At 33.9% G+C, this 24,512-nt stretch overlaps 1 protein-coding gene across 1 annotated transcript in view; it reads right to left on the bottom strand.

Moving 5' to 3' along the window:
* Positions 1 to 4,090: 4,090 nt before the first annotated feature.
* Positions 4,091 to 24,512, bottom strand: part of LOC149831531 (transcription initiation factor TFIID subunit 1-like) — a 69,812-nt gene continuing 49,390 nt past the window's right edge. Inside the window, exons 7-13 of the mRNA XM_090013035.1 lie at positions 20,189 to 20,675; positions 11,819 to 12,027; positions 11,547 to 11,642; positions 6,780 to 6,848; positions 5,674 to 6,699; positions 4,851 to 4,892; positions 4,091 to 4,530 (exon numbers count right to left, since the gene is read on the bottom strand). Of these exons, the coding sequence (XP_089869161.1) occupies positions 4,168 to 4,530; positions 4,851 to 4,892; positions 5,674 to 6,699; positions 6,780 to 6,848; positions 11,547 to 11,642; positions 11,819 to 12,027; positions 20,189 to 20,675 (2,292 nt within the window). The 3' untranslated portion in view covers positions 4,091 to 4,167. The remainder of the gene's footprint in view (positions 4,531 to 4,850; positions 4,893 to 5,673; positions 6,700 to 6,779; positions 6,849 to 11,546; positions 11,643 to 11,818; positions 12,028 to 20,188; positions 20,676 to 24,512) is intronic.

Here is a 24,512-nt window from a genome sequence, read left to right as displayed (position 1 = left end):
TTTTGTATGTATTTGTTGCATACTTTATTTTTTCATAATCAAAACTTTCTCAATCCATACAAAACATATCATTTATATAATTAAAACATGCTCAACTAAAAATTATAGAATCATTTACAAACATACAATCAATCTCAATTACAACTAAATTTTAACAAATTTATAATTACAAAACATTGTACAAATTTACAACCCGAAAAAATACAATGAATCTGAATGTTGTTTATATGAAAACATACAATTTGCGCTCAACAAATATAAAACAATTGAAGGTTTTGCAATCACTGTTGTTATAGATGCCTTATATGCATAGCTCTTTGTTGATTTTATTTGCGTTTTTGAGAAAGCAAGCTTGAGACTGTAACCTGTTGGGATACAACAACTACATCCTTATCATCGGTGACACGTACAATAGATGAAAAGCTTATGTCTTTGCCGTAGTTGTGCTACTCTTTAACTTCAAAGAGGGGTAATCGTTTGTTCGATCCTTTGTTTGCAGCAAGACGAATTTCGATATGGTGCAAGGAAGACGGGGTTATTGAGCAAACCCAAACTACTGGATGATTTGGTTGGCCATTTGGCTATCAACTTCATTCATGTTGTGTAACCAAATATTCATCTTCGTGGTATCCTTCGCCCCCTTAACCCCTTTGACATTTTCCTCATCTGTTGTCGTGTCTTTATAGGGACACGACTTTACCTGCATAAGCTCAAATAATTCATAGTTAGTCGTATATCGAATTATGTTTTAGAACGTAGGAAAAATCATCAACAAAACTTACCTCTTTCTTATTTGGCTTGCACACCAATTTTGTAAACTTGGCACATCCCATGTGATGACCCATCAATATTCCATCAATCATTTCTTTGATGCGTGATCGACAAAATACCGCAACACATGAAAATCCATGTAGAGAGTCACACATTGGAGGCCTTATTATGGTTATATGCTCCCATCCAAATCAGTAAGGATTAACAAAAGGATTAATACACAGTATAGTATATCAACATTGTTACATAATGTTCGAGTATAAATCATAAGTCCTATTGTACAATGAAAAAATAAATACCTCCAACAACACCAACATCCTAGCCATGTTTTTTCTTTCACTCATCGCGCTACTCAAACTTGCATACAGGTGTGCAAGTGATGTTGCTTACCATGCATATTGATCGACACGATCCTGGTCTTGCAAAAACTACACGTATGATTCATTGATCGACTTTCTACTAGCGCTTATCCTTCTTGCCCTCCCCCCTTTTCTGGGGTAAAAAAGGTTTATCAACTATAACAACTTAATCATTTTTCTGTCGAATACATCCATCTTCACTTTGAAATGAATATCACACAATTGCTTGCTATCTCCCTATCGATGTCCACTCACTGGCTCCATACGACATTTCAATCTGGTGATTTGTGCCATGTCCTCCAACATAATGGTCATATCAAAATCTTTGAAATAAAATATGTTAGTTGCCAAATTTTAGAACTGCATAACGACCTTTAAGAAGGGGCGACTGATGTTCTATGGTGTGATCTTGAAGAATTGTAAAAAATGCATCACATGTAGCAACTCTTTTGCTTCCTCTGTTAGTCTTGCGAACCACTAGTGTGCTTGAAACCAGTAGAACTGGTGCATGTGTGAATCTTTTAAATTTTTTGGATGCGGATCCTGCAATCACAATTAATTTTGTTGAAATCAGTTAGATATCCTAACATGTTTCACACACATGAAAAAAATAATAGTTCATGGCTTCACACATACACACAAATAAATAAATAAATAAATAAATAAATAAATATATATATATATATATATATATATATATAGCATTTTATAAATTGAACTACAAGAATCAAACTACTTATCCTGACGTGTTTCATACATACATGAATCAATGAGAAAATAATAGTTCATGCTTCACACACACACACACACACACACACACACACACACATATATATATATATATATACTATTTTATAACTATTAATAATTGCCTAAAAAATAAATATATAATTAATACCTATCAAGGAGCACCAAACCTTGTTCACCGATGCAACATCTTCTTCGAAGCTTGCACTTTCTCCTCAAAGATTGGATGCTTAGACTTATGAGGATGATCTCCCTTACGACTATTCGATGCACTCTCCAGCTCAACCTGAAAATCGCCCTCAACATCCAATCTAACCACAGGACTTTAGGATATATCAACTTCCTAATGATGGTCTATATTAACCTCAACACTAGGTTTCTCATCCTCTCCTTGGTGAGGTACCTCTATCCTCATCTCGCCACTGTCATTGCCGTTGACCGCATCTCCAACCTTGTCTATCCGGGCATTCATGTCTGCAACAACATCAGAGTAAGCCAATAGGTCACTCTTCTTTGCCACTGAGTCATCTTCCCTCTTTAAATGCTTTCGGGATGAAAGACAAGATTGCAGCTACAAACCCTTCAACTTTTTCTACACATTCTTAGACATGGGCGACTGTAAAATGACTAGCTGCCTTTTGGCCAACTTTCTTTGCATTTTCTGCCGAGTGTTTGAGCATAGTTTTTTGAGTTATGAAGGGTGTATTTTCAATAAAAAATGTCGAACACCCAAACTTTAGACATTGGATGCGACTCTCTCTATCCACGTGTCAAGAAAGCTCCTTGTTTCATAGTACTAATAATGACCCAGTTCATAATTTTTCTTTTTTGATTTTTTCTGTTATGCTCCAACCATAGAAGATGATTTGAGTGTGGACTCCTTTGGCATATTCTTCTAAGTTTTCATATCGTATTAAATAAACTAAAAATTTCCTACAATACCAAGACAAAAAATATAGGTAAATAAGTGGGCAACAATACAGGACAAAAACCAAAATCGTAAAGTAAACAACAAAAAAAAAATCAAATATTGTGCTTAACATAACATGTTTATTATACAAGATCTGCAAAATATAAACAACAAAACTAGAGGATGGAATAGAAGCATACAAATCGTCAAAACAAATGAAAAAAAATGTTTCAAAAAAAAATAAAAAATTGGTTCAACCGTTAAATACGTGCTTACCAAAAAAAATCATTGTCGATTATTGTTAAATACTTGAGGATGAAGTCTGGATGAAATAGTTGCCAGAAGTATTGCCAAAAAAGTCACCACCGGGAAGCAGGTCAAGGACCACTGGTTGGGGACTGCAAAGAAAGCTAAAAATTTATGCAAAAAGATCCCTGGGTTGCAGTGGTGTTTCGGTCTTTATAATCACAAAGTTTGAACATATTTTTATGCAAACTTCGTGACATGTTTGAACTTGATCAGGTATGTTAGATGTTTTGAGGTTTGAGAGTAAAAGGAGGTCAACATAAAATTACGTGAACTTCGTGACATATGTGCAATGTTTCAAAGTTCAAGATTAACACAAAGTTCACACATAAATTTTATGCGACCTTAAGGTCAACAAGAAAAAAATGTGTAGAACTCCTTTTAAGTAAGAGTTTGCATTACCCGAAGAGTAGAGCGATATATCGCATGAACTTCGCCAATTCCGCACATGTAAGGATTAAAAAGGTTATAACTAAGTTGTGTTTATGCAATTTTGGACATGAGGAGAATAGCAAAAATTTCAAGGCATTTCAAAAAACGTGTCATATTTGTCTTACAATACAGATATTTTACATTTTAACTTTTCCACGACAAAGTAATGAGTTTGCCTATTTATAGCAGACATATACAAAGGAACCTAATTCATAACCAGATCCAAAACTCTAACATGAGAACTGAGTCAGATATGGATCTGAAACTGAACTAATTTAAAAGTCGAATCCAGTGTTGGGTTAATCTAGACCGAATCTGTATCCAACATGTTTTTATCCCTAATAAAGTGTGCAACTTAATCTGACCTTGGGTCAGACCAAGTCCTGTTTATAAGCCCCTAGTCCAGGTCCAAGTCCAATCGATACTGGAACCCTGCAGATCGTATATCAGACCTTGGTTGGTGTTCTGCATACGATCGTGAGGTTTTCCATGGCCAAAAATTGAATGCCAAGAAAATATATGAAAATTCATGGCAGAAAAAAACTTCCAACAAAGTTCATAAAACTTTCTGGGACGAAAGAACAAGATTCTGCTTTTATTTTTTTTCAAAGAAAATCAAATTTTATTTATTTACATTATACATCAAATGTCTCTATATTCTATACCAGCTTCAGCATCTGCCAAAGCATACCTATTTTGATCCAATAAACCATCACAAATATCCAACAGCTGATCAGCAAGGGGAGGAATTCCCGGATTGCGACCGTCGTTATACTTGTGGGCATTGTATGCAATCTGCCAAACATCCTGTCTAAATTCTTCGCTGGACTTGTATTCCATTCTTCTGACCTTCTCTCTAATGGTAGAGAGGTCCATTGGGTTAGTGATTATGTCAAGATAGTCAGGTGCTTCTTTCTTTGATACAGGCTTGAGGAAGAGGTATGAGACTTCATACTGTTCCTTGAGGCTCTCCACTATGCTATCAAGAATGTTTGATAAGACCACCTGTAAAAAGGACTCATTAGTGTGATCACTGGGCAACACAGGGAACTAGCATGGGCATGAAAGTTCAACTTATGTGCAAACTCACTAGCAGTCTTTATCACCACTACATCGATGTAGGAGAGAGAGAGAGAGAGAGAGAGAGAGAGAGAGAGAGAGAGAGAGGTTATCATTTGAAGCAGGTAGAGATATCAAAACAAAATGTTATAATTTGAAGCAGGTACTGCTGACAAAAAGACAAGAAAAATCATATAGTTGGAAGACGGACTCCAAATGAACTCAAACTTGCAAAGTGCAATAGCCACCATCCTAGAGTGTCGTACGTGCATGACCCAAGGATCAGCCAGTTGTTTTTTTTCAGTGATCTACAGAAACAGTTGCAAGATCAATTGTTAGCAAAATGAATATGTAATGCATGTGAAGAACAAGCTACATACAACAAATGCAATGTATGTTCATGGAAATACATGGCGGCCTATCATTAGACCAAAATGGATGAAAGTGAAAAGGAGTCGATCCATCATTATGACTTTCTGTAACATACCATAGGCATAGACAGTTCTAAGTCAAAACGTGGGGATAGCCCCTGGAAGGATGAAGCCAGAGATCCCTCGGCTGACAAAGAAAAAATCTCAACCAATTCAGCTACCATAATTGTCCTATTGGCAGAAATAGTTTCAGAAGAGGTGCTCTCAGGAAACCCAAAGTTATAAACCAGAAGGACTGGACATCAACAGTTAGAAGCTTGGCTTTTTTTCGCCCATCATCGCAAGCATGAGATTTGAGACTAGAATACATCAGTCAAGAACTCAAGATACCCAGAAACTCAAAACATTCTACAACTACATTCAGTAACTGCTGGTGCTTTGCACATTGAGCATTTAAAGACACATTGTTGAGTTATTATGAAAGGTTAGGCACATAAAAGTATCATAATTCACAAAATATTCTGTTAGCTTTATAAAGAACCATACATCTCACAATTCAGTAGTGTTTGCAAACTGCACGCTATGCACTTAAGTTAGAGAACATACTCTACAGACTCCAAACCCAGGTGAAGCATTGCTCATTTTCCTTTAAATAATTCACTTCTAGGAATTTAAAGACATGGTTCAATGAATGAAACAATAAGTAAAGGAAAATTACCTCTCCACCCCTTCGGCGCTTTGTCTGCTGGTTATGATCTGATCCGAGGCGTCCCAGATCAGATATAGGTTGCCGCTTGGCTGCCCGATCCCTTTCTGGTATCCTTCTGTCTTTTCTGTTTAGCCTTTGTTCATCTAGATTCACCTCACCTAGCAGGGGCAGCTTCTTCTTCTTCATTTTCGCTTTCTTCATGTTAACACCATCCTTACTTCTAGCTTCACTCCTCCTCTTAATTTCAGCAACTGTTCTCTCGTGTTGTTCACGCATCTTTCTTTTAGCTTCTTCAAACATCATCCTCTGTCTCGCTTCCTCTCTTTCCAGTTCCTCTTTTCTATGCCTTTCCTGCTTTTCCCATGATCTCTCTTCAATGACTTTCCTGCTTACTGCTGCTTCAGCCAGTCTCTTATTTTCTTTCCTCCGTTGTTTGTCAAAGCTTGATATTTCAGCTCTTCTTTCCAATTTTGGGGTTTCATTCTTCACTTCAATGGCCATCTCTGGCTCAACTCTTTCAATTCTCGTCACAACTTTAGGTTTCTTAATGATAATTTTCTTTGGGCGTTGGCCTTTATCTGTCTCAGTGGATGCCTGAATGGGAAGAGCAGTACTGGAAGGTTCAGTTTGGATGTCTGATTTTTCTGATTTCATTTTGCTGGACAGTTTAATCTTACTGATCTTAGGAACACTTTTATTTGCAGAATCTGAAGTAGCCAGGCTTTGATTTTCAAGAATCCTTGTCTCAGATGCATTCTTCTCGTTCAATTTATCAGTACCACTGCATTTGAACTTCAATGGAAGGATTTTCCCTTGCACATTTGCCCCTGGCCTTTCAGCATTTTCTGTTTCTAGCAGTCCTTTATTTAAGGATTTTGGTGGTAACTTCTTGGTTGTAGGCTTAAGCTGAAGATGAGCTGATGCTTCAAGAAGAGAGGTCTTCGCTGAAACTTTTTCATGTTCTGCATTTTCAACATGCTTTTCTGGTTCTTCTCCATACTTGGGGCAATTCTTGTTGGTTCGCATATGTCCCAGCTGTTCCACAAAACATTTAAATTATACAGAACGTAGATCCTCTGTGATAAACAAATAATCCCAGCATATAAGTTACGCACCTGACCACATGCACCACAAACAAAGCTTTCTCTAACCGGTTTATCAATCTGCTTCTTTTCCCTAAATACCTGGTTACAAAGAAACAATTAGGCAGGAAATTGAAGACATACGCAACAACTAAAAAGTATGACAAAGGAAACTTTTTCTGAAAAACTAAATCCAATTAAACATCACATCCAATCAGAAGACAAATTTTGTTCAAAGAAGTTAGTGGAGGCATTATGAAAAAACAACCGAAATGCAAGAGTAGGAACTTGGAAAACAAAGTCATCCAGAAACTAATAAGCACTCAAGTTCTTATTTGCATGAAATGTAACACCTGCAAATTTTGTTTTAACTTTTAAATTCGAGCAAAATTCAAGTTAAATTTAGGTTAAAATCAAGTTAAATTCAGGCAAAATTCAAGACTTTAAATTGAACTATAGGTTCGTTATGAGCCGTAGATCTCGTAGAAGATCAGATTTAGAGATTTCAGTTATGGGTTGGTTCAAAAAATATAATTTTTAAAATTAACCAGCATCTATTTTGGATTTTCCAACTTGAATAAGGTTCGGAATTTGGTTGTTTAAAATTGATTGGAGTGTATTTTGGATCCAACCCAATTAGGTTGGATATAATCCATGAAATTTAGATCAATTTAAGAATTGATTGGATTGGATATAACTCGAAATATTTTGGGTCTAATCTCATTGGATTGGACCCATAGGGTCAGACGCTCCGAACAACGTCATTATTGTTTCGACAAAAAATTCATTCGATCAATGACTCACCTATTAAACCAGAGTCAATCTTGATATTTCTCATTTTGAGGGCATCAAAATCGGCTATATACACACCCAAATTGGTGTTGATTTGAGCATTTTATCATCGATCGAAGTCCATGCCTAATTGTAGGTAAAAAATTAACGTTTTTTTGGCATTAACTAATTTTTTTTGCCAATCCGTGTGCGTACGATTAAATCTAAGACCACCACGACGATCTACGTTTCAAAGTCTATCGAATCGACTATTTAAATGTCGAATTCTGTTTAGCCTTTGGGTCTATAGGCCTCTCGAAATGTTACCATATTACTGGAGCCCAAGCTAGGGTAAGAAGTCCTCACCTTTCTTCTCTATTTTAATGAATTTTGAAATCTAATGAAGTAGTACCCATAATTTATTTTTTTGTTTTATTAGTAAAAGATATTAATAGATATTGACTTCTTATAATAGAGATAAAACTCTTGCCTAAACTCATCTATAAATAGAGGTCATCATGAGGAAGATTAACAATGTTAGTTCTCTCTCCCTCTCCCTATTGAAGTTCATATCTTTCTTCTTCCTCTCAATCATTGAGGTAGTTCATGCAACTACCTTGGTGAAGGTCTAAACCAGCCCGGAGCAAGATACAAGTGAAAGAAAAAGCGATGGTATCATTGCGGAAAACAGATTTTCGGTAGAGAATCTCTACTTTTATGGTGTTCAATTTCGGGATGCGTTAACATACCCTCTTATTGATCCAAAGCTTGGATCCACATGTAATCTATGCCTAAAAAAGTCTATGGCTATTGGATCTACATGAAAAAGATTTTCAAAACCCCAAAACAGTGTTTTGGTGAATCAGTTTTGAGAAAAACATTTTTAAAGAGAACTAATTTAAGAAAAGCTAAATCGATTTTTGTAGAATGGTTCTTTTGTTTGATTCAGATTGTTGTAAGCATGTTAATGGATTAAATCATATTAGAAAAGAGAATATTGATGTTATCATGTCTGCAATAATTTGAAATATCATGTTTTAATCGATTTATCAAGTGATTTATGTTAAATATGAATTAAAAATTAGATTCATATTGTTTTATGATTTACCAATGAGATTTATGAATTTTAATGGTGAGTCAGCATGAAACAGGGCTAAATATTGTTGTGTTTTTATTGTATTTATGTTAGAACATCATTCATGGTGTTGAATCATGTTTTAATGCCACGTTTAGCCTATGGTTTATATTTTCATCAGAGTTCTGATAAACTTGGACTGTTGTTTCCATTTGTGACCTGACCAGTTTTCAAAATAAATCTGTTTCTCATAGAATACAGACCATAAATAAATAAATAAAAATACTATGATGTTCTACATATCTGAGGCTTGATTATAACATGTTCGTCCTCCCGATGTAACAAAGCACAATTTTCTGGTTCTGGTTACAAGATTGTTTTGACCAGTTATTTTGAAAGTGCCAAAAAACCTATTAAAAACAGATCAAATAAAATCATGAAAAATCGGTGACAGATCTAATACTGTAAAAAGAATTTTGCAAAAAGAGTTACTAGAAAATCTACAGAAAATCCCAAAGTTGGAATTTTTTTTGCAGATTGTAGAAATTGGTCTGTCGATTTTTCAAAATAGTATGCGGTTACAAAATTTTTATAATTTCTGTATAACTGATTTTCGAGATATGTTTTTTGGGTTGTTTTCCCAACATATTAAGGCATACTCAGTAAAAAGATGAAAGTCAAATCTGGTTTCTATGATTTCTGGTTAATTTTATAAAAATAGGCAAACAAAGAACCAAATTTACCTTAATTGTTTATGCTTATGCCTAAGTCTTTTTGAGTTGATAATTCATGTTTAGCAATATATAAAGCATAAATTGTGATATTTGATGAAGGTAAATTGATTGTACAGTAGCCTAATGAGGCAATGAAATTGGCAATGTCTGAATGTACATGTGCCATGTATAATTGCATGAGATTTTGCAATTTATATGTATGCTATTGAATGTATGCACCAATTTATGATATGCTTACATGATAACATGATCTGAAATTGCATAAGTGTATATATAAAGTGAATTGTGAATACTTGCCATGATTGAATTGTGCATGCATAAATATGAATAATTAGTCTACCTTGACTGTGTAAATACATAACGATTGCATAATAGTATAAATTTTATAGTGGAGACTAATTGAAAGCATGCATAGAGTGTCATGAATATTATTGCATATGAACCCTGAATGTGGTTGCATGTTTGCATTGGCACGATTAATAAGAGAGTTAATTAAGATATCAAAATGAAGTTAATTCTCTTGTGGCTTATTGAGAGAGTAAGCATGGTACTGATGGTTCTGTGAGGATAATGTTTTAATACGAAAGATTGCTTTTACCCCTATCCATAGAGCCCATAACTGGGTGAACTACCACGATTTGTCCGCAGTAGATAGAACATTGTATGCATCATATAAGCAAGAAAATGATAATTGAAGATAAGAATTTACTCATACACGAAGGACTCACATTACTAGAATGGTAAGTTCATGCATCTTATATATGGTCATGCATTTTGTAAATATTCATGCGTGTACATAATTTATTGTATTGTTGCAAATCTTATTATAAATGAATGTTCATTAAATTGACTTGCTAGTACGATTTTATGTTTATTGCTTACTAAGATATGTTTTACATGATTGATATACGATGTTGTATTTGAATATATTCTGATATCGTGCATTTATTGCAAGTATGTTATTTTCTATAGGCTTCCATGAGTCTTACCCATTTTATGGGGTTTTAGGTAGATTATGATATGCAACAGCAAAGCGGATGCGAAATGCTTAGGCATTAAGAGCCAATCTTTTCCTTTTCCGAGGATAGTTTTGGAAAAATAATTATAGTTATCAAAATACTTTGATATATATTTTAAATTATTGAAACTGAATTAAATCTTAATGTTCACATTTTAATTCAGTTATGATAATTTATTGTACTGTAACCCACCCAGAATGTTTAACCCCAAAAAAGGTTATTTCCGTTGTTTTAAAAAAAAAGGTTTTCTCTGAAATTTTAGGGTTAATTTTGGGCTATTACATGAAACTTTAGTTTGTTACAATTGCTACGCGTGGAATGTGTATAATTACTTTTTTAATTATAGTTACTAGGAAAGTCGCATTTCATCAAGATTTTTATTCAAGCAAATGACATGAAAATTGTTCTTTCATCAAGACTTGATGCACACAACATAGTAAAAAAACAATTTTTATTCAACCAGATGACCCTGTCATTGGTCCATAGAAATAAGAAGAAATAGTTTTATCAAAAGCAACACATTTCACACACTAAATCTGAAAAGGATCACCTGATAACAAATTTCATACACTAAATTGTGAAAGGATCACCTGAGATGTCAATTTAACGTAAGGTCATGGAACTCTTACACAAGTAGAGCACCAAGAAGCAAAGACAGCTACATGAATCACTAGAAAAGTACACAAATTATAGAGAATGGGAATATCACAATCTGGGACTAAACACATGAAAGACAAAACATCTCAAAGTTGATGAATTGGTAATCTCACAAATCTTCCATGTCAGTAAGTCTCAAAAATCATATAAAAAGCTACAGAAAGCAAAGTAAAGTCAACAGATATACCAGTTCTCAGCTATAATTATTCTGATTACGATGACTCATTACATGGTAATCATATATAGTAGTTTCGCTATAGATTGTGAACTCATCAAGTGTTGTTGAAGCCAGCAGCAAGGCTCATACTACGGCTTTTAATATAGTGCAGAAGGATATTTACATTCCTTATCTATAGCTTCCTGTTATGTAATGTAACTCTAGCAATATAATCCGAAGCATTTTTGGCAATCGTGCAGAGAATATTCTCAATCAACAGAGTAAGGTACTCAGTCTCTCATGACTTTACAAACGTGGACTGCTAAAATAGCAGATAAACCAGTGACATGGAAAGACAATATAATATGTGATGATTGAAGTATTTACCTTGATGCCCTCTCCAGTTTTTTTGATCTTTTTTAATCCTATGGAATGAATATTTTGCTTAATAGAAAGATTGGCTTTTGAACCAAGTTTCACCACCTGCATCAAAGAATGTCCATTTAATCATATGAGATCAGTCATTCATTCCCATGTATTGCCTTCAAATTCAGTAATAATTGAAAAAGGCAACGAAATAAAATGTTAACTTGATAGAACTTCTATAAGCTTAAAACCACATTTAGACTGTAGATGAAGCACAGAGTCCACATTATTACCTCCTTTGGTTCACTGACCAATGTCTCCTTCGAGGTAAATGAACCATCAGGTTGGATGGTGCGAATGATAGTCTTGAAAGCTTTGTTAGTTTTCATGGAGGAAACATTTTCATAATTAAAAACTCCCTGGGAGCTTGTCATTCCATTGCCTATTTCTTCCTTCCCAATAGTACGAGCCTTTATCTTCTTTCTGCTTTCAACTTCGTCATCTGCACAATAACATCAGCAATTAGGCTGTAAACAAGCCGAAAAAGAAACACTTGACCTATTCAATCTCTGCTCGTTAAGGCTGAAATCGAGCTCAAGTTTGGGATGAGTCAAACCAAACCCATGCATGTAATGATCTGAGTATGAGCTGGCTCATTTAAAAAAAGATTATTTGTTTCAACATGACAAGAATGGAATTCAAAAGGCTGACCACCTCTTTCGAAGCAACACAATTCGAATCGACTAATCTACACTATGCTTAGCTTGTGTAATCTTCACAAGCAGCTTCGGGCTTGTCTTGCCCCAAGGAGCTTTTGATGATTCAAGAAGAGCTGGGTCATGAGTTGCTTGCCTCGTATGCCAGTTCTATGAGTAATCAACTACTTCATGGAACTATTAGTTACATACCATTGAAAGATTCATAAGAAACATGATATAACCAGAATAAAACAAAGAAAACATTGAGAAATGGACTAAAAAGAGTAAAACATTACATAAGAGTGAATTTAACTGATAATTCTGAAATGGTGTAGGTCATAAACAGGTCAGTGCAGCCTTCAGTGAGGTAGAATGACCTAGTGACACATATTCACCAGGTTGCAACAATCAAGTACAATATTGATAGTAGTGCTCTTTAACTGTCCTCAATTATTGTTGTTCCAAGTCACTGAGCTTAGCGAACTTGGTTTGGAGTTTGGATGGAAACATGATGGGCCGAAGTCAAAAAATGCTTGTGATATGGAACACCATGCTGTTGCGCCATCATGTAACATTTTCCACTAACTACTTAGATTTTTTATTATTTGACTTTGATTTTATACAATTCTTTCAAGTGGGTGAGTTCCCATTTGATGGAAGCATGGCATCTTTGGAGGTGACAGGATTTTCAATTATCAATTTTGCCTAGGGTTATGAAGAGAATAGAATGAGGGTTCCACTGGAACCCTCAACCAAACAATGAGATAGATGGGCTTGGCCTGATCAAGTATTCCCAAATATGTCCTGATTATTGAGACATTTTTTTATGGCAACTCAGAATGATATCCAATGACTGTGTTTTTAAACAAAAAAGCACCTGACTATTACTAAAACTTGTAAAAAACGCATCATAAGGTGCATTGGAAGTTTGAGATATGGGTCCATCATACCATATCATATTGTATCGTAAGATGCTAAAAATGTTAAAATTGAAAAAAAAAACATAAAATTATAAAAATATAAAAAAACAAATGCAAAGAAATAGGACACATTTGAGCAGTCAAACTATAATACAAAGTAAACATACCTATAGAAATAAACAGAACATGAATAAATATGCAACAAACAACAAATAAACAACTGACAATCACAATGTTGTATAAACATATCTATAACATATATAAAGGATTTGAGAATAAACAAAAAAAAAAAGAAAGGAAGTGATAAATCCTACAGAATTGTAAATCAGTCATCGACTGTCAAATATCCTATAAGAGCATAAAAGGTTTTAGACGTATTACACTATTTGAAAAACAAGGTCTTCATAAGTATCTAAGATAAAAATTAAGGTTTTATAATGTTTTTCATTAATTACTTTCACTAACAAAATAAACACAAAAATTAAGTAATTGGTTTTTCTCCCACAATAGTTCTCTTTCTTGTCTTCAATAATTACCATAAACCAAGAGGAAAATTTCCTTTTTTTTCCTGAGCTTATGAAATAGGAGAATAGGACCCTAATAGAGCCTTATTAATTTAAAAAGGCCTCAGAAAAAATGGAAAAGGATACAAAAAAGTTTACCTCAAAAATTTATTTAAAGAGGTCTCTTTAAAAGTGGAAAGGGATATGAAAAGATCACCTAAAATTTTTCAACCAAAAAATGCAAAAAGATGATCATAGGAGGGAGGAGGAGATACTATAATACTCTGTATCATATGCCATAGAATTTGTAATACCTTAACCATTCTAAGTTCCAAACTAAGAAGCAACATGTCATAGGACACAACAGTCTCAGAGCCTATTGCCTCGTACATGCTTATTATTCGCATATAGTAATCTGTGACAAGTAAACATTATATCCAATAACCAGATATATGAACAATAAGGCACCACCATGACCTTTGGCATTGACGCCTTTGAGCTACAAGGTCAAGAAGAGTTAATGCCTCATATTTCATCATAAGAGACTTAAACCTCTTACAATATGAAGTATATGCCCTTTCGAACAAATGCTTCTCATTATACATCAACCAATGGAAATATTTATTATCACATTCTCTTCCATTATTTTGTGTAAAACTACTCACCTCTATCCTTACAAAACATAAAGACATCAACTTTAAGGAAAGAAGAAAGGAAGAAAAGAACAGCATGGGACGAGAACCGCTTGATCTAGGATGATGATTTAAATTAATCCTATTAACAGACCACTTAAAATAATTGTATAATATAAAGAGTTAAAAAGGCACCAATCTTGAAACAATCAGAACTTCCTTTCGATGAATTTGGGTCACACACATAACAAGGTAAAATTAGTGATTATGTTATGAACTTGTTCGATAGTAAGAATACAAATATTCTTAAAGGAAATAAGGTTGTAACCTTGTCCACTCTTTGCACTCATGTTCCTATTTGCTAAATTGAGAAGGTAGTTAGCAATTGGCAGGATCCAAAAAGCTGCCCATTTTTCTTCTAAAGGATGCAACTCATACAATCAAAAGAATGGAAACAGTGACTCAAGGTTAACAGAGCTGATGTGACGAAGACGACAAGGAGATTGAATACTTGGGGAAAAGATGAACTAGATGAAGGTGACACCATAAAACACAAAGAAAGTAAAAACGAAGCACGATAACGAAAGAATTCCATGAGGGTTAATATGTCTTGAAACATAGTCACCCTAACCTTTTATTTATGAAATGACAAGACATCCAACAACAATTTTTCCCTTTCCTATTAAAACAATAGTTTGCTTCTTCGTGACAACAAAAGCAAGAACCATAGGGCTTAAGATAACACAAACACAAAGTGCACATGCACAAGTCCACCTTGGGATAATACAAGGTGCCAACATAGGTAATACAAACACCCATTAAGGGCAATACCATGCATTAAAGCACAAAAGCAAGAACAAAATAAATAACATTTTATTCATAATATACTCACAAAATGAGTGAGAATGCTTTAGAAGAACATTGGAGAACAAGAGGGGGGTTCACCCCTATTTATACACAAGAGTTAGTCTCATATAGAGTTGTTAGACTGTTCCAACTGCTATAAATATACCTGTTGGACTGTTCCAACAGCTCTATTGACAAATCAACTCTATGTTGACTAGTTCAAAAAGAACTCAACAACTCTATTTAGTCTTTGACCAAATAGTTCCCATAAAAACAGAAAAGAACAAAATAAAGTAAAAGAACTAAAGTACCCTTAATGGGCACAACCTATTACAATACTGTGAAATGATGAAAATACCCTTAGAGGGTATTACCTATTACATCATTATAAATAAAAAAAAGTATATATATATATATATATATATAACTTAACACTCCCCTTCAAACTTACGGTGTGAGATACCGAAAGTTTGAAAATACAAAAAAAAAACAATGAGGATAAATGTCTTCATCTTTATGATGCATCAGAGAATTTTGCAAATATAAGTCTTTGAATGTCTTCATTGGTGATCATCCCCAAACGGCTTCATCGGCTATCTCTATCTTCATAATATGTTGTATCAAATATATTATTTTCTCAATCCATCACATATTTATGAACCTGCAGAGAGAACAAAACTATGATTCTAACTACACAAAAAGAAGATATCCTAACCAAATAGTTATATAGTTAAAAAAAAAACTAGTATGTATATTTTGAACAAGAATAACACTCAACTAGAGCAAAGTAACAATTTAAAGATTTTTAGAAACATTAGTAACAATTTAGGCAAGATAAGAGGAGCATACCTCAGATATAAAATTTATAAAAACAATTTTAGACAAACATAAGCCCATAATCAACATATTTTTCAAGAAAACATAAATATTGATCACAAGAGAATTTAATCACTTAAAGACCATTTAAATTATCAAGAAGAGATAAACAATCATGTATTAATAATATCCCAAATTTTTAGAAAAACACTTCAAATAGAACAAATCATCAATTTATACTAAAAACAACATGCATATAAAGTATAACACTTCAAAAAAGAACCCTAAAAAAAGTGGAGTTAATTAAATTTATGCATGCAACAATGTGGACAAGATAACCAATTAGAAACATATATATGTAATATATTTAATGCACACAATAATGAATAAGAGCAATCCCATAAATCACAACCAATTAAAATTCACTTACACATTCTAGAATGAGTTTAAGTGCAGAGGACCAAATAACAAATTTAAAACATATATATATATATATATATATATATATATACATGTTATTAAAGAAATGCATAAAATTTTATCGATAAGCATTTTTTCATACAAGGAAAAATAAGTAGTAAAAGCTTAAAAATTTCATGATTTTTTTTTAAATCTCATATAACAAAGGAAATGATATATGCAAATCAACACTAATTTGCAAAAGATATGAAGATATTTTAAAATCCCACAAATATGAAGAAATGATATTTTGCAAATCTCAACGATAGTTCGACTACCACAAGCAATCACCTCACTAGATCTCCAAACTTAAAAAATCAAGTGTATCAGCGACTAAAACAAGAGCATAGACATAATACCACTAAAGGGCCAAAGACACACACAAAGTTGTGTATAAATATTTCTTGTCTACGTATAATGATGCCCAAAACGAGTGTATCAACAACTAAAACAAGAGCATAATCACAATGCCAACGATGGGCCAAAATTACATGGTATGAATAAACATCTTTTGTCTACATATAATGATACTAAAAAATCAAGTGTATCAGCGACTCAATCAAGAGTATAATCACGATGCCAACAATAAACTGAAAACACACATGAAGGTGTGAACAAACATCTCTTGTGTATATATAATGAGACTTAGATGAGAGGTACAATAGGAGCAACACATGAGGTAAGAGAGCTTGTAATGAAAATAAATTAATGTCATCAAGAAGAATAAGATTATCAATTTTAACAATCTTTCATAATACCATGGTTTAAAAAAAGATAGACATCACATAATTATAAGCATCCATAATAACAATGGTCAAATCAACAAATAAGTGATACAAAATACCCACAAAACCAGAAATCAAACAATCGTTAGTTAGAACCAAACTATAAGCCAACAATCTAAACTGACAAAAAATTGAGGTGCACACATCTCACCCCAATAAACAACTCTTGTTCAACAACAAGGCCAAAAATAAATGAGGCATCATATAAAGATCTGTAATGGACAAAACAAATGCCATAAGGAGGCAATACATACTCACGGAAATCAGTTTCCCAATAAGTGAATTCATATATAAGAATCAATTTGAAAAAACAAAGTTTCAAATCAAATCTAACAAAGATAGATGAAAACTTTAGAATGAGTATAGTGCAATCATATGCACAACAAGATATCAAATGATGCAATCACATGCAATTATATGCATAGTCAATATAAGCAAGTCTACTATGAGACAACAATGGAATACAACATTAAAGATAGCAAAAAACATATATAGAGATTTTTAAAGAATCATATGGAAAACCAAGAGTACACAAGTACAACTAATCATAAATACTTACAAAGAGATCAAAATTCATGTATATACAACAACAACAACTACGCCTTCATCCCAAAACAATTGGGGTCGGCGATATGAACCAAAAAATAAAATCATTCTGGGTCTTCCACATGAATCCTTCTCCAATCATTTTTATCCAATGCCATGTCCTCGGTGAGGTTCAAAGCATTCATATCCTTTCCTATCATCTCCATCCAAGTCTTCTTAGGCCTACCCGACCTCTTTTAACTAGTATATTTTCCCATTTCTCCATCCTTCTAACTGGAGCATCATGTATATACAATAATCTAAAACTTTAAAGCCACAAAAAATTATGAAGGAACACATAAGATATGCATATGGACACCATGATTTCACATAAGATACTAACATACCCAAAATATATTTTGACTTATCATGCTTACGCAAGAGCCAATAAAACAACAACTCACTTAAAAAAAGAGATTTTTAAGATAAAACTCTAATTTCAATTTAATTTGAGACCATAAAACAATACCCAAAATACCAAAAACATTTTTGAAATGACACATAATCATTAATGACACATAAAACATCCAAAACAGATAAATATGAAGATGATATGCTGATAGAACAATCTCATAAGAGCATATAAAACATCCATGGCATGACTAATGAATTTAAAATCATGATGACTCAAGATATAAAACATACAAGAATTTAAAAATTCTTAATGAGCACATCTCAATGAAAGCACCAAATAGAATTCAAAGAACATGCTTTGGCAAGTGCATAAAGTCACTAATAATCATAATGGTGTCCAAGAAACTAAAAATAAATAAATAAATAAATAAATAAATAAATATATATATACAAGATCATAAAATTATATATTTTTTGTATTAAAAGTAATAATAACATGGAGAACTTACCATAAGGAGCTCAAGAGTAGACTACTTATGAGTTAATGTCAAAAGAAATAAACACAAGAGCCATTAAAATAATATTTTATTAAAAGACATTTCACAAAACTTTAATTTCAATTGATTCAAAAAATACATTTTACATACCCAAGAAATAATCACAATATTTTAAATAAAAAAAGAAATATATATTATAAATGCCTTTTTTTTAATTAAACAAGAGATACGTATCAAAATACGAGAGCCTTGAGTCCAAGCCATATATATCAATCCAAAATTTTCTTTCGAAGCACGAACTCGAACAAGATACCAAGATCAAGAATCCCTCGCTTTGATACCATGTCATGAAATATACGAAAAAACAAAAGCAAGAACCACACTTATGATAACACAAACACAACGTGCACATGGACAAGTTCACCATGGGATAATATAAGGTGCCAACATAGGCAACACAAACAGCCATTAAGGACAATATCATGCATTAAAGCACAAAAGCAAGAATAAAATAAATAACATTTTATTCATAATATACTCACAAAGTGAGTTAGAATGTTTTAGAAGAGCATTGGAGAACAAGAGGGGGGTTTACCCCTGTTTATACACACGAGGTAGTCACAAATAGAGTTGCTGGACTGTTCCAATAGCTATAAATATAATTGTTGAATTGTTCCAACAGCTCTATTGACTAGTCAACTCTAAAAGAACCCGACAACTCTATTTGGTCTTTGACTAAATAGTCCCTATAAAAACAAAAAAAGGACAAAAAGAACAAAATAAAGTAAAAGAACTAAAGTACTCCTAATGAGCTCAACCTATTACAATGTTGTGAAATGACAAAAATACTCCTAGAGGGTATTACCTATTACATCATTATAAATAAAATATATATATATATATACATGTATAACTTAACACTTCTCAACTCCTTAAAACTCTGTTTCTTCCTCTGTTTTCCTCCATCCGTCCCCCCTCTTTCAGTTGAAAGAAAAGACAGAAGATATTAAGACCTCATGCAATAGCTCCAAAAAAAAACAGAAGAGGGCAACAATGAAACGACGAATTATATCAGCAATGAGGCTAGTGTTTGTTGTAGTGAAACAATACAAAGAAAGCAATGGTTTGTTCCCCTGCAAGAATCAAGAAAAACTTCATTGCACAAAGATGGAAAAAAAGAAAGGAACTGGATAAGAAGATACAGAAAAGAGGAGAAGAGGAATAAAAAACAGGATGGATAAAGAAGAAATTATTCTGAAGGAAACATGCAAAAATTAACCTTTAGGAGGATCACCTTAATAGTTAGATGTAACATAAAGAATCCTTGAAAAAGAAAACCAGAATAGGAGTTGCAAGATCTTATTCAAAATAGGACATGCATGATGCACCAGTAAGGATAACATGTGTGACTTCACTCAATAGCATATAACTAAAGATGAAAATGATATGAAATATCCAAGTACATGAGAGACTATAACCAGTGGTGGTAGACTGTGATAATGTTATTCTGCTAATATTTTATGGCTGCTAGATATTAATGTGGCAGCTATGAACCAAATCAGCCATACCATCCATAAGCATTCTGCAAAGTTCTGCAGCTTCAGCTGCTTCATCTTCAATTTCCTCCTCTGCTTGAGCTTGAGATTTATGCCTGCGCATTCCTAGTGCTCTAACACCATCTGCCTTATCTCTTTTGGATCCGTCATTTCCCATATCCCCTTCTTCACATTCTTCAGCATCCAGTAAATTCTCAAGGTCGCCAGCAAAGGAATCAAGGTCACTATTTGCTTCGGAATCACTTTCAAGGTCTTCTATGTCAGCAGCTGATAGACTATGAACTTGCCGATCCCAAATTTCCTGGCATTTTTCGCGTGTTTGCTGCTGTAGCTGGAGGAATGACATGCGCTGCCCACGGGCAAACTTATTGAGAGTTGTTGCGTCAACCTTAATCCCAGATGCAGCTTGTTCACTTGAAAGCTTCCGCACCATAGCAATACGATGCCATCTAGTCATTTTGTCTATTTGCTCTTCAGGAACATTGAACTTGAGAAGAACCTGGAGGGAACACCTTTATGAGGGAACTATAGAAACTTTGTTGAAAAGTCAAGATGTTAACCCATACCCAAAAAGAAAGGCATGCTATAAGTGGATTCATGCAACATAAAAGATTTAAGGGGTATACAACTATGGTCTCCTAGAAATCAATGCTCAGAAAAAAAGTTCAAACTTTATGGAGCAAATATAACATTGCTAACAAGGTCCATTCACAGTACAATATAAAGATAGAGCATAAAGCATATGCATCTAAATGAGTAGCAAAAGTTCAGGAAATCAAGATCAACAAGCAACTAGAAGTTTGATGTCTATGATTGCTGGAAGAAAATGAATAATTCAAAAAAAGTCCTAGGCAGGCAATTTCAAACAAAACAAAGAAAGAAATCATGTATCCTATACGAAGCCGGCCTGTTTCCCTGTCAATTTTGGTTCAATGATCTACAAATTGAAGAACATCAGTGTCAAAGAGATTAGAAATTGATAGATGTATATATCCCAAGAGAGCCAATGTTTTAAAACCCATTGACTCAGGACCACACACACTTGACTCAGGAACACATACAGGTTTACATTTAGTACTAATGAAGGTTCTGAAATACTGAGATGGAAATCGTAAGTGCAAGCTATATCGATTCAATCTGTCCACGTAGATGTGTTCAACATGGTTTGTTAGCTCACGAACCCTGGATCATTGTTTCTCGATGTAAAAATAAGGGTGGGCATCGGGCCGGGCAGCCTGCGGGTTAGCCCGGCCCAGCCTGCCACGGGCCGGGCTTGGGCCTATAAATTAGGCTCAAGCTCTGCCCAAACCAGGCTTTTGGCCCGGCCCAGCCCGAGTCGGGCAGGGCCGCAGGCTGACACGAGCCAGCCAGTGGCCCTGCTCGGTCCGTGTGTATATATATTATATACAATTTATATATAACATAATATATGTATAATGCATTATATATAACATAATATGTATTATAATATATCATATATAGATATATATAACATAATATATAATATAATACATTATACAAATAATATACATTATATTTTATATAAAATAATATATATTATATATTATATAATAGGCCCGACACGGCCCGATTAGGCCCGTGGCTAACGGGCCGGCCATGGGTTTTCCCAATGGGCTGGCCCGTTGACCAGGCTGGCTTGGTCGGCCTGGTCATTTAGAGGTCTGGGGTGAGCCGACCCGAGGCCCACCCCTATGTAAAAATATGATTTTTTCAGTAATGAAACTTCAGTAGATTGTGGACCATTGATTTTTGCAAACCCAAAAAGACATGTTTAAATGTCACAATCACATGATTCAAGAACCATTTCCTACTAATGTAATATCGCATGATTTCCTTCGTGTTAAATTCTGAGATTTATAAAAATTTGACTAAGTATTTTGTAAAGTTGATAAAATCTTCCATTTTAGGTGGCGTCAGTCGAGTCTGGGCATGGCCCATGACTAATTGACAAGACCTAAGCGAGGCAAATAAGATTTGGTAAAACTATTTACTTTTTACCATTAAAATCGAGCGAAATTCAGGTTAAATTTAGGCAAAATTCGGAGGCGATAATCAAGTAATATATCATTAGATGTGTCTCAAATTACTAAAAATATTGATATTTTGTTTTTCTGAATTCAGGCTACATTTGGCACGAAAATCACAATTTTAAAAAAATGACCTGCCTCGATGTGACCAATTATGTATTGGATAAGATCCGATCCGTTTGATCCAAGTTGATATGGATCTGGACCCAGTACAAGACCCATATTAATTAGGATTTGGTCCAGTTTGAGATCCACATGGATATTTGATATAGATTTGGATATTGGACCTGGATCCAGATCCGAAATCCAAGTCCAACCAATTTAAAGTTTTAAATTCAATATAAAAGTTAAATTGAGTGAAACTCTATGTTAAAAAGACTCCCAGAGGAAAGAGATACTCTCTAGAATATTCTCAAAATTTATTATTTAATAAATAAATAATAAAATATTAATAATTAATAAATTACGAATTTTATTTTCTGGATAAGGGGGTGGTGGTGGTGGTGGGGGGGGGGGGCGGAGTTCCACATTTGTAGAACTCCACCTAATTAGGAGAATCTAGAGGGACGTCACCCTCTAGAAAATCCCACATGTGTTAAAAATAATTAAGTGAAAAATAGTAAAAATAACAAATAGATAAAAAGATAGGAAAAAAAAGGAAAAGATGTTAGAGCTATCCCTAACCAAATGGGGGGCTCTAGAGGGGCATCACCCTCTAGAGGAGCCCACCAACTATATAACAAAAAAAAAAAAATAGAAGAGAGAGAGAGAGAGAGAGAGGAAAAAGGGAATGAAATGAGGAGGGAATAGGATCTCCTTCCGTTTTGAGCATTCGAGGAAGTTTTTCACTCTTTTTCCATCTTCGATCGAAGGTGCGGGTTCTTCTTTTGATTCGAACGGGGAGAAACAGTCTAAATCAAGTTTATGTGAGATTTTTAGTGGAAAAGGGAAAAATCTGATCTTGAAAAACTTTAAATTTTGAAAAGAAGATGATTTTATTCAACAATTCCTTACCTTCATTAGTACCACCTCTCACTAAATCTTATAGGTGTGAGCTTTGTTTGATCAATCTGACCCCATGAATGCATTCGTCATGGTCAATGTATAGGGAAATGCACTTTGGATCAAGTGGTTTCAACGAGAAAACATGATTCGTCAATCATTAAACGTTGAGGCATTACAAATAATGGAATTTTAAAGCCTTTAAAATAGTTTACTTATACAATGTGATGGGACGATCTAAACTTACATTTGACTAAACAAATCATATAGAACATATCCATAGGACTTGATCCACAAAAAATATCAAGAAAATGTGAATGACGGGGCTGCCTAAGCTAGAGAGTATGGTAGGGTAGCCAATTACACACACACACACACACACCATAGTCACCTATATCATTCAAGGTAATTTCTCGGGGAGGGTTTTTCTTGGAAAGATTTTCAATAAGAAGATTTTCTCAGAAAAATCCCAGGAGTTTTAAAAATTTAAAGAATACAAAAAATAATAATAAAGGCAAGAAATTAATAGTTTTTGACATTTTGTATCACTTTTCTTGAAAAAATATAAGGAAATAAGTTTTAAAAATTTTAAAGTAGAAAAGAAACAAAAAAAAATAAAAAATTGGGTTTAAAATATAAAAAAAAAGTTTTTTTTTTAATATCGATAAATTTTTTTTTGGTGATAACTTGAAAAATATTGTGATATTTTGACAATACTATCGACTGCCTGAAATTGCCATCAATATCGCGATATTTTAAAAATATCAGCATTATCGGTGACATGACACTGACACACATATATACATATATAGAGAGAGAGTGACTGGTAGCTGTGAAATCCATAGGTACTAAATCTGTGGTCAAACGCATTGAACGTCCATCGCGCGTGTTGATGGATGGCCAACACAAAACAAAACAAAAAATCGTGTTTTGGACGAGTTTTTCAGCCAAAGGGGCATTAGTGGCGACAAAATTGCCGCCACTAATGCTCGTTTGATCATTAGCGGCAACAACATTTTGTCGCCGTTAATGCCCCTTTGGCAGAACAACTCGTCATTTTGATGCTATTTTTTTTTTTGCGTGTGACTGTCCATCAATGCGCATGATGGACGGCCGGTGCGATTGACTACCGATTTAGTACCTAAGCATTTCGCAGCTACCAATTTTCCTATATATATATATATGTAACACTACTATCAACTTACACACATACATATATACGTAGATACAGATATATGTATGTGTGTAGGACCAGTTAGAATTTTAAGTATTCAGTTCTATTAAAA

The sequence above is a fragment of the Nuphar pumila genome, chromosome 7, assembly GCF_984573655.1.
Source record: "Nuphar pumila chromosome 7, dmNupPumi1.hap1.1, whole genome shotgun sequence".
In the NCBI taxonomy this organism is placed as follows: Eukaryota; Viridiplantae; Streptophyta; class Magnoliopsida; order Nymphaeales; family Nymphaeaceae; genus Nuphar; species Nuphar pumila.
Note: the sequence above shows the minus strand (reverse complement) of the source record. Positions and strands in the feature narration are given on the sequence as shown.